Source organism: Pelophylax lessonae, assembly GCF_965119305.1.
Source record: "Pelophylax lessonae genome assembly, chromosome: 2".
In the NCBI taxonomy this organism is placed as follows: Eukaryota; Metazoa; Chordata; class Amphibia; order Anura; family Ranidae; genus Pelophylax; species Pelophylax lessonae.
Window position 1 is genome coordinate 354,723,799 of NC_138769.1, and position 11,749 is coordinate 354,735,547.

The 11,749-nt window shown below is 41.5% G+C and overlaps 1 protein-coding gene across 1 annotated transcript; it reads right to left on the reverse strand.

Annotated features, from left to right (window-relative positions):
* Nucleotides 1-2,083: 2,083 nt before the first annotated feature.
* LOC309547135 (fatty acid-binding protein, liver) lies at nt 2,084-10,004 on the reverse strand. The gene is made up of 4 exons (XM_082246925.1): nt 9,846-10,004; nt 8,518-8,690; nt 6,211-6,300; nt 2,084-2,204 (listed from the first exon to the last, which is right to left on the reverse strand). The coding sequence occupies exons 1-4, from the start codon at nt 9,910-9,912 to the stop codon at nt 2,154-2,156; spliced, it is 381 nt and encodes a 126-aa protein (XP_082103051.1). The 5' UTR covers nt 9,913-10,004; the 3' UTR covers nt 2,084-2,153.
* Nucleotides 10,005-11,749: the final 1,745 nt, after the last annotated feature.

Below are 11,749 nucleotides of genomic sequence, written 5' to 3' on the forward strand. Positions count from 1 at the left end.
TCTGTTAAAAGTTAGAATCAGAGTTTATATTGGCAGAATGCCTAGGCCTCCTTTTCATGTACCTAGCATTAGAGGAGCCTGGATCAATAATATTTCCTGTATTGATGGCAACTGAGCTCTTAGTTAGCCATTCCAGCAATAATCTTAACACAACTTTAAATTACATTCAGATATTCATAGATCCTCTTTAATGCTAAGATACGAGAGTGTGCAGTCATGTTGGAAGAGGCCATCCCCAAACTGTTCCCACAAAGTTGGGAGCATAAAATTGTCCAAAATGTCTTGGTATGCTGACACCTTAAGAGTTCCTTCCACTGGAACTAAGGGGCCAAGCCCAACCAGTGAAAAACAACCCCACACCATACCCCCCCCCCCCCCACCACCAAATGATTTGCACCAGTGCACAAAGCAAGGTTCATAAAGACATGGATGAGTGAATTTGGGGTGGAGGAACTTGACTGGCCTAACCCCAACCCGATAGAACACCTTTGGGATGAATTAGAGCGGAGACTGTGAGCCAGGCCTTCTCATCCAACATCAGTGCCTGATCTCACAAGTGCACTTCTGGAAGAATGGGTCAAACATTTCCATAGACACACTCCTAAACCTTGTGGACAGCCTTCCCAGAAGAGTAGAAGCTGTTATAGCTACAAAGGGTGGGCCAACTCAATATTGAACCCTACAGACTAAGAATTGGATGCCATTAAAGTTCATGTGCGTGTAAAGGCAGACTTCCCAATACTTTTGACAATATAGTATATTTCAGAACCTGAACTCTGTTTCAAGCAGGTGATTGTTTCACTGATTTACTGCATATCTTAAAGGGTATGTAAATCAAAAAAATATAATATACAGTTTTGCAGATTACTAGTGGTTTTATAAAAGTGGCTGTATTAGGTTTCTTTTTTAAAGCTTTTCCCCTTAGTTTTACTTGTTGATCACACTAATAGAACATCCTTGTCCGAACTAAAGTGACAACACTCACTCACTGGACCGTATTTATGGAGGAGCAACCGTATTAAACAGGGGCGTAACTACATTGGTTGCAGGGATTGCAATTGCAACCAGGCCCCATGCTCCAGGGGGCCTGTGTGGCTCCCCTGTACACCTGGATAGGAGGGGCGGCGGGGACAGCATGTCGAGAAATCACTGTTCTTTTTCCTCCTGTAGCTGCAGGAGGAAAATGGAGGAGATTGGTTCCTCTGTATGCTGCCCCGCCACTCCTCCTATCCAGTTCACTTGTGTTCTGCTGTCTCTGGGACCCTATGTGCTCCCCCCCCCCACTGTGATTCCCCCCCCCCCACCCCACTGTGCTCCCTTCCCTCTCCTGCCGGCTTTTGCAGGGGATGTGTCACAATAGAGAACCAGTAAGGGGGTCAGTAAATCTGTAATTTACCAGCTCCTTCCTTTTCTGAATGGACAGAGTCATAGTCAGTGACATTGTAAAAAAATAAAATAAAATGATAAAAATAATACAATTAAAATACCAAAACATAAAAACTACTGACACCAGTGGGTGAACTTCCAGGATCGCAAAGGTCACACTTGCAACCGGACCCTGGCATTCCACCACCGTGGGGAGGCCCCAAGATGGCAGGAAGGGGGCCCACTGCAGAACTTGTGAAAGGGTGCCACTGCGGGACCGTAATAAAGGGCCCCGCAATGAGAGTAAAGGGCCCCAGGATCAGGATTGAAGGGAAGGGCCCCAGCCAGGGGTCCGGGGGGCCCTTCATGGTTTCTTGCACCAGACCCTGAAGGGTTCTAGTTACGCCTCTGTGTACAGAGGAACATCAAAATTGAACCAATGGTGCGGCGGCTACGGATATAACCAAAAAGTAAGAGATAAGTGAGATGCAGATGCCTTAAAAGACTGGTTTCCTGACTTGGTCTACAAATACCTCTTCCTTTTCTCATCTCCATTACATGGAGATGTTTTTATAGTTCACAGAAGAGAACTACAAAAGCTGATGAGATGGTTTGTTATATAAGGTCAGCATACAGGAAGTTAAAAGGACAAAGATTTTTTTTTTTTTTCTTTAGCTATACCGTACTTTAGGCATAAAATAAGAACACATTACAATACTTGAATAAATGTTATTTTATTGGGCAACAGACTTCTTCAGTTTAGTGGTAAAAAAAATACTATCTTTAAGTTAGGATCTCTTGCTTTTCCTGATCAGTGTTGTTGAGCCGAGGGTGATTTGCTGCAAAGAAAGAACACAAGTTGATGTCATGTTTGCATACTGACTGTCTTAATGTTTGTATGTCATTTGTCCTGAGATAAGGCTCCATGTACATGGGACGTTGTTAAAAGTCCCTTTGAATGCTGGAATTTTTAGGACGTTTGAAACGTCCGTTCGGTCGCGTTTGTACCCGCGTTTAGTGGGCGTTTAGCAGCGTTTGCGGGCGTTTGCGTTTAGAAGCGTTCCTAGAGGTCAAAAAAATTATTCCCCTTTAAAATGGAAAAACGCGAACGCTAAACGCGGGTCATCGCGTTCAGGTGCGTTCGGACGCGTTCAGACGCGTTCGGACGCATTTGTGCATTTGAAACGCCGGGAAACACACGTTCGAACGCAAATAATTGCGTTCTAAAAACAGTCCCTGAACGCAACTGCCTGCAAATGACTGTAAACGACCTGGTGTACATGGACAGATAAGATAACATGTAGGTGGGTTCAGGGGCTTATGAAAAAAACGCCCAACTGCTCCTAAACGGCCATTTCCAGCGTCCCGTGTACATGGAGCCTAACTCTTTAAAGTATAACTAAGCCCTCCTTCACATTGACTGCGGCTTTCATCTGAAGTCGCATCATTTCGAAGCCACATGTCAGTGCGACTTGGAAGACATCTGTGCGGCTTCATACACAGATGTCTATGCAAGTCACACCCGAAATTGTTAAAAGTAGCACATGAACTACTTTTTCAAATCAGTGCGGCACCACAAAGTCAGCGTCGCACTAGTTTGAACAGCGTGATTGCCAGGATTAGGCTGCGACTTGTCATGCGATTTGACTGTCAAATCACATGACAAGTCACTTCAATGTGAACGGAGGGGTTAAGGCAAAACTTTTTTTTTAGTTTTGGATAGAGTGGAGAGGTTTATTGCTGTCTGTGCCCTCATTAAGGAGATTCACCCTCTCTTTTTGTCCTGTTTACCATTATCATTGAAAGTTAAAAGTAAAAGAAAATCCCAAATTTTGGGTTGTTCCCAGAAAAGTAAGAGAGGGAAAACCTTCCAATGGAGACACTAGTTCTGGTGACCTGGGAATTCCCTTAATTTGCAGAGATTTCCTTTCATTTCCTGTTTGGCCATGGGACAGGAAGTGAAGGGAAATCTCAGCGATGGGACACAGATGGTGAAAAACAATCTGAGCAGGGTTATAACCAACTTTTACTCTATCTAAAATAAAATAAAAACATTTTCCTCATAGTTCTACTTTAATGTAAATACTTTTCTATTTGCTGTTAGATTTACATACAGTATGTGTGTATTATATAATATGTAATAAAATGTATTAACCTTCTGGAATAAAGGCCTCTATACAGTCAATCCGGAAAGTATTCACAGTGCTTCACTTTTTCCACATTTTGTTATGTTACAGCTTTATTCCGAAAATGGATTCAATACATTGTTTTCCTCAAAATTCTACAAACAATACTCCATAATGATGATGTGAAAGAAGTTCACCTGGCCAATACTAACTTTGGGCAAAGGCTGTGAATACTTATGTACATGTGATTTTTTTTTTATTTTTAATAAAATTGCAAAGATTTCAAACAAACTTCTTTCACATTGTCATTATGGGGTATTGTTTGTAGAATGTTGAGAAAAATAATGAATGTAATCCGTTTTGGAATAAGGCTGTAACATAACAAAATGTGTAAAAAATGAAGCGCTATGAATACTTTCTAGATTCACTGTATAGCGTTTAGAACACTATGTAGCTGACCAAAAACATGGGAAGTTTACTGCTTTTTAGGAGGAAGCTTACATTTTTTTTGTTTTACAGTTTACAGTTTTTAAAGTGGAGAATCCTAAAAGAATCATATTATGAGGTCTAAATTGTCATTTCATGGCTACAAAGACAAGGAAAACTCACTGCTCCAGGTGAATCAAGAATCCTGATGATGTACAGGTGCACGCCTCGGCTCGCCTCTGCAGACAATCAATATAGAAGAAATGGCTGCACTCCAGGTATCATCAAAATTCTGGTTTATTAACCGAATATCCCAATGTGGCAAACAGGTAGATGCGTTTCACACACTAGCAAGTGTGCTTAATCGTAATGATTAACCGCTTGCCGACCGCCGCACGGCTATTTACGGCGGCAGTCAGCCCCTCACAGGCAAAGCAATGTAGGGCTACGTCGCTAGCCTGTGAGGGTCTAGGGAGCACGCGCGCGCCCCCGGAGGTGCGCTCCCACTTGATCACGGACCCCCCCGCGCGTGTGCCCAGTGGACCCGATGTCCGCCGGTCACTCGCGATCGTCCGTTAGAGCAGGAGAAAGGCAGGCGGCTAATGTAAACAAGCTGCCTGTCATTCTCCCCTGTGTATGAATGGTGATCATACGGTTCTACTATGTAGGACCGTTGATCACTGTTCCTACACCTCAAGCCACGGCCAATCACAGTTAGAATCACGCCCCTAGGGACACACATGACCCCTCCCTCTCAAAAAAAGTTAACCCCTTCACTGCCAGTGTCATTTTACAGTAACAGTGCATATGTATAGCACTGATTATTGTAGTAATGTCACTGGTAACCCCAAAAGTGTCAAAAATGTCAGTCAAGGGTCCGATCTGTCCTCCGCAATGTCGCAGTACCGCAAAAAAAAAAACGCAGATCGCCGCCATTACGCGTTAAAAAAAAAAAAAAACAACAAAAATGACAAAAATCTTTCCCTTAGTTAGTAAGCGTAATAACTTTTGCGCAAACCAATCAACATACGCTTTTTGCGATTCTTTTTTTTACCAAACATATGTAGCATAAAACAAATTGGTCTAAAATGTTAAAAAAATTTTGATTTTTACATTCTTTTTGGGGAATTTCATATAAAAAATTGAAAAATATTGTTATTTTTGCAAAATTGACGCTCTTTTTTTGTTTATAGCGCAAAAAGTAAAAATCGCACTGGTGATCAAATACCACCAAAAGAAATCTCTGTTTGTGGGGGAAAAGGACATCAAATTTGTTTAGGTACAGCATCGTACGACCGCGCAATTGTCCGTTAAAGTCACGCAGTGCTGAATCGCAAAATAGGCCCTGGTCAGGAAGGGGGTAAAATCTTCCGGGGCTTAAGTGGTTAAGCACACTTGCTAGTGTGTTAAACACGTCTGTCTACCTGTTGTTTGCCACATTGGGATGTTCGGTTAATAAACCAGAATTTTGATGATACCTGGAGTGCAGCCATTTCTTCTATATTGTCATTTCATGGCTGTTGGCTGATAAGAGTTCAACCTTTTAGCTTCCATGCATTTTTTATATCATCCCCTTGGAGTGTGCCTAAGCCGAGTCTTTTTCAGTGTCCATAAAATTATACAGCTCCAGATTGTCATGATCAGATTCCACAGTTCACAGGGCGCTCTGTATCTTATATTCTGCAGTTTATAAATGCCTTTCAACTTGTGTAAATCCATTAACAAAGCTTGCATCAACTACATATACACAAAGGAACATGCATTCATAAACTGGGTATACCGTACATGTACTGAAATTCGGCTGGTTCAGCAGGAACTGGCCAAGTTCGGTAGGCCTGCATTTCAGTACGCCTGTACTGCTGTCTGTTCCACAGAAGCCAGTCTAATGACCGGCTTCTGTCGAATTGTCATGCTGGAAAACAGCATGCGATCAGCTCTTGCAGCCAATGGCTACAGTGCTGATCAATGTATTCTGACGGGGGAGTCCCCACTGTCAGAATACTATAGAACAGCAGGAGAGATTCCTGCATCAACTTTGCTTGTGTTGATATAGGAATCTTTGAAGTTTTTTTTTTTGTTCAACCCACTGATTGAACGAAAAAAAAAAACTTCCTGTGTATACCCTGTTTTAATCACTTTACTATAAAAGCCAAACCTGTTATCAAGTACCTGCAAAAAATGTATGTTTTAAGCACATCCCCACAGGTTGCTAAATTGCAAATATTCATGTGGAACATGAGAATAGAGTTGGGAAAACACTGTTCTAGAACAAGATATTCCAATGAATACATACTTCCACCATTTCATCTCCAATAACTTCTTGAATGTGAGAAAATGTATCACCCTTGCAGATAAGTTTTCCTCCTTCTAGGTTTACAGTCACCTAAAGAACAAGAAGACATGAACATATATACATAATCAGAGTTTAATTTTTAGAGTTTTTATTAATCCACGCAAAAGTATTTCCCTCCCAAAAAAAAATATGGGCAAGAAAAACAGAATACATTCGAATTTTATCTGTTGGTCTAAAAAAAAAAAAAAAAAAATGTTTGGGTTGTTTCTGTATGCAGGTTGCAGAGTGAGGTGGGGTGACTTAACACAATGGGGTTGTTTTACTAAGGCTTGGTTCACACTTCTGTGACTTGTCATGCGACTTAAGGGCTCTTTCACACAGGCGGACCGTTCAGATCCGCCTGTCCGTTTTTTTGCGGATCTGAACGGTCCCCCCATGCATCCCTATGGGGCATCGGATGTCAGTGGATACATGTTCGCTGACATCCGATCTGATCCGATCCGTCAAATCTGGACATATGGAAACCCTATTTTCCATCTGTCCAGTGGATCGGATGGGATCGGATGAGAGCGGACCGACGGTCCGTTCCCATCTGATTTCCCCATAGAGATGTATGGGGAACTGACAGTTGTGTCTCCGGCCGCACACAGTGCGGAGAACAGCTGTCATCCTGGATAGATCGATCCCCCGCTGAGATAAACGGAGTCCGTCCGAGGGACGGATAGTGTCAAAGGGGCCTAAGAGTTCAAATTTGCATGACAAGTCGCACCCCATTAACGGCATTGGAACTGTTCTAATTGGTGTGACTCAAAAAAAAAAAAAAAAGGTTCCTGCACTACTTTGGGGCGACTTCATCCCGACTTGCCATGACTTCTGTTAATGAAGTCACAAGCAAGCCACAATGAAGTTGTGCAGGATGTTGGCTGTCAAAGTTGCACGACTTTAAAGCCGCACAGATGTCAACCGGCACTTAAACTGGAGAGTGCAAAATCCGGTGCAGCTGTGCATATTAGCCAATCAGCTTATAACTTCAGCTTGTTCAATTAAGCTTTGAAAAAAACCTGAAAGCTGATTTCTATGCAGAATTGCACCAGCTTTTGCACATTTAGTAAATCAAACCCAATGTGCTTTGTGGGCAATAAATGCTGTTTCATCCAGAGCAGGGTTTCTCAACCAGGGTTCCTCCTGAGGTTGTTAGGGGTTCCTTGAGCAATGAGAAATTTCTGCATCTCAGATAAGTTTCCAATGACACCATTTCTCCTTTTCGCTATCTGTAAGGAGGTAATTGTTCCCAATGTTGACAAGAGTAAGGAGCATTCTTCCCACCGACTGTCACACTAATTTTTCATGAGTTGTAGATTTTTAATTTTTAGCAGGGGTTCCCCGAGACCAGAAATTTATTTCAAGGGTTCCTCTGTGTCGAAAAGGTTGAGAAAGGCTGATCCAGAGTATCATTAGAGTTGGATTCCTATTGTTATAGTATGTACAATGGCTCCCCATCCAACAAGACCAAAACACATGGCACCTACCAGCAGTTACAGGTGTACGTTGGTTACAGTTGCAAGTGTAGTTTTGGTACTATGACTTGTGTGTAATCAGAAATTGCCAATGTGTGTATGACCACAAAAAAAAGCCAATGCGTATAGACATCTGGGGTGGTAGTCCCTGTATCTCTGGGTACCCCTGTATTTTCTGATATGTGGGGTAACGCTGACTATGCCTTGTGTTTTGAGCTAGTTGGAAAGGAAGCCATTCTACATACCATAACATTGTGATTACATGTCACATAATACTCCTAACGAAGTGCCATTTAATGGCTGTTGACTCCACGGCACCCCTGCCTCACTGTAAAACCAGCATCAAAACAAGCTTAAATATCTATTCCTATCTTTGGCTTGATGGACATATGGATGTATAGCTGGGCAGTGATATTGGAGGAGCTGGGTGAAAAGAGGTGTCCCTTGGTTAGAATATTCCACAGCAATGTCATCCCACGGTTTTAGGGGAATTTATTTGGAACTAGCTATTGGACATCATGTCAACTTGGTAATTAGATGGTGCTAAGTATTATATGAAAATCCCTATGATACTTTGCATCATCTAGTGCCCAAAATGTAGTATGTTTAATTTTAAATCAAAGAAAAACATTCAACCAGCAAAGGAAAAAGTCCATTACCATTTGTTTTTTTCCCCATTCGCACAGAAGAATTATACATGCACTTTTACCGGGCAAATTGCTATGCAAATTATAATAAAAAATAAAAACACAAGCATTATCCTTTGATAGGTGTAGGCTTAGGTTGTTACCTTAAACTTTTTCCCTCCAGCACTTGTGATTTCTGCCTCCTTCCCAACAGTAAAGGAATTACTGGTAGAGTTCCTTGGGGTCTTCAAAGTAACAACAAAGTCATTTCCATTTTGCTGGATGTCAATCACTGGGTTAATATCTTTTGCCACTTTGATGATGTCGTCAGGCACACCTGGAATGCAAAAGGTTGTATAATACACATAACACATTAAAAAAGTATTTTTTTGCGAATTAAATTACTGGTTTATTAAAGATAATTGTATAATTTGTGATTCATGTCCTCTACATTTGTTGACATGGACCCACTAATTTTACTACGGCTTCTATGAGCAACACAAGATCCTCTCTTTGGAAATATTGGATACATGAGGCACAGGTTAATTTGGCTGGTTGCTGGCTGGTCGGTAAGTAGTGACTGGAAATCCCTTCATTTTTGATCTGCGTTTGCCCTTCCAGTGCTCCTTACTATCCAGACCAGTTATAGGTGGAGGAGGTGACCACTTTTTGCAATATCGTATAACGTTTATATTGGTCAGGCAACGCACTGACACCTTCGCTGCCATTGTGCTATGTGCTGGGTGTTCAGTGTGACCCTGTGCCTTTAAGGAGGGGTGGGCTCCCTCCAGTCACCTGTCCTCCATCTATCTCATCAGAATGCATGTGCTCCCATTGTGGAGACTCTTTAAAGGTAGAGTTAGGGACTGCAGATATCAGGGTGCCTTGGCGCGGCCTGCAGCTTACGCATGTATTTGCAAATGTGTGCAACTAAACCCCTGTTTTTAATGCATACTTTTAGACAGGTTAATTTGGCTGGTTGGTAAGTAGTGACTGGAAATCCCTTTGCTTTTGATGAGGCACAGTGTACCTATGTTTACAAAAATATTCCTAAGTTTAGAATAGATTGCATTTTTTTTTTTAACATTTAGCAGCCAAGGTTTGCTAAATAAGTATCTCACCTTGCCTCATTACCCTGCAGCTGCATACTGTCTACTCATGGCACCCTATAGTAGGATTTGCAGAAATCAAAATTGGGGAGTTGATACCACTGATCAGGTCTTAATTCCCTTGTGGTAAAAAGTTGCCGTAATCAGCAGTTAATAGAATAACATTAAGCATACAACAATTGTTTTGCAATATTATAGGTACACAGCATATACGTCTTAATTCTACAATATTGTATCAAATATTAAATAGAATAATTCCTAATATAGCAATCATGCAGCTACTTTTTTTGCAACACAGTATGGGATATTTGATATTTATGCCTTTATCACTGAAAAATGTTTGTACTTCTTAATTATAGCCTCTATGTAAATAGCACACTTACCCACGGCCTTTAAGAAATTTTCATAGTTTTCTTGAGAATAGACGTTCCAGGTCCCGCTGAAGACCATAGTGAATCTTGTGATGGATCAGGATGCGCTTGTATGGAAATGACAGGAGTGATAATAACCTTCTTTCACTAAGGCACTATATATCCGAATGCATGTCATAATTATTAACCTGATGGTTATCAATTATTAATGATTTGTTTGATGGTCATGGAAATGACCCACAGTTCACTGTCCAGTGTTTTCTGCAATGGTGAATATTATGTAATAGAGCCCTTTTTAGTCTGACATTCAAAAATGTACCTCTGAAGGACATTGTACAGTGTGTATGAAGAAATTATGACAACAATGTGCTACTTCGTTGACCGTAGCGACAACTAAATAAGATCATGCAGGTGCTGTGCGATCAGTAGGAGACCCTTCTGATGAGAAGTCTTTTAACAACATGAGTGAACCTAGTATTCATGCTTGTGCCTATTAAAGAGGACCTGAATTGTGGAAACTGTACCTAATAAAAGACAGGCAGAGAACAAAGGGTTAGCCACAAAGATTGTCCCTGCAGTTACCACGTCATGTTCTGCACTGTGATTCTGTGTAGAAGTAGTCATCTTGGTAGAGGGTTAGTGCTTTGCTTTCTCAAGCCAGTGCTGCCCCTGATGATTGGGGATCTGATTACTGGTGGGGTAATTAAGAACCAGCAGGAGAGGCACCATAGGCGTGCGCACAGGGTGTGCCAGGTATGCCTAGGCACACCCTAATCACCCTGTGTGGTGCAGATTCCCCGTTTAAACCCCTGATATTTTCACCAGAGCTCCCTAATGGGACTGGTATTTTTTTATAAATTTTTACTAAAAAATTTGTAAAAATTAATAAAAAATAAAATAATAAAAACTGACACCAATCTCTGCCTTACTAACACCGTCAGTATACACATTTACATGCACATATGTGTTTGAGCTTTGAGGTGCACACCCTAATGCGACAGCCTGTGCACACCTATGAGAGGCACAGAAGTAGGGAGATAATTGCACTGCAGCTTTCCTTCCAGCAAGAGGAACAGTAAGGCCTCATTTACACATGTGGTGCCCCCTGACAAATGAGTTGGATCACTCTTCAGAGGGCATTTGACATCAGCGCTTGATTCTGTCAGACCATGACAGCTCCCTGGGACTCCCAGGGGATGCTGGAAACTTACCTGTGATCCAACTTTCCTCCTCACCCCAACTCCTGGAGGGAAGATCTATGACCCTCTTTTTTTGGGGGGGGACTTCCCTGTCACCCTTGTCGACAATATGTTTTGATGGGATGACCGTTTGGATGCTAAAGACCCTTGTTTGTTCATTTGCAACAATCCGAATTGTTGTATCATTTATATACATCTGTGCTTCTCCTAATGAAGCAAATGAAACATTTTGCGAAACGCATTGAGATTCATGCAGCACAGATTGTTGCTTTTACATGCTATTGTGCATAACAAGACTTATACAGTACAAACTGTTATTCATATATGAAGTTGTATATGTTATGAATCTGTGTTTTATTACTTTTTTTGTGTTGTTTCTGAATTCACCATGTTGTCATTATTGGATTTTAAATGTACATTATGATGTGCAATAAACTTGTATATTTTTAATATTTGGTATGTGTCTCTTTAAAAGTCCTGTGGGCCATTCCCTTTGTTTTTGGCATTTGACAGGTGGTGAGGAGGGATTATATTGCCTTCTCACCTCCTGGGTTAGGCTTGATTTGTATCTATGCGGGTTTCCTTGTGGCTGAATTTGTTTAGGCATAGCAACCCATTCATTTCAATGTGCTGCTATAACCGCAGAAAACACAGGGAAAAGATCCCTGCATCTTTCCAGAAAAAGGGGGCGCAGGGAATCCACATAGGGGAGTGTGG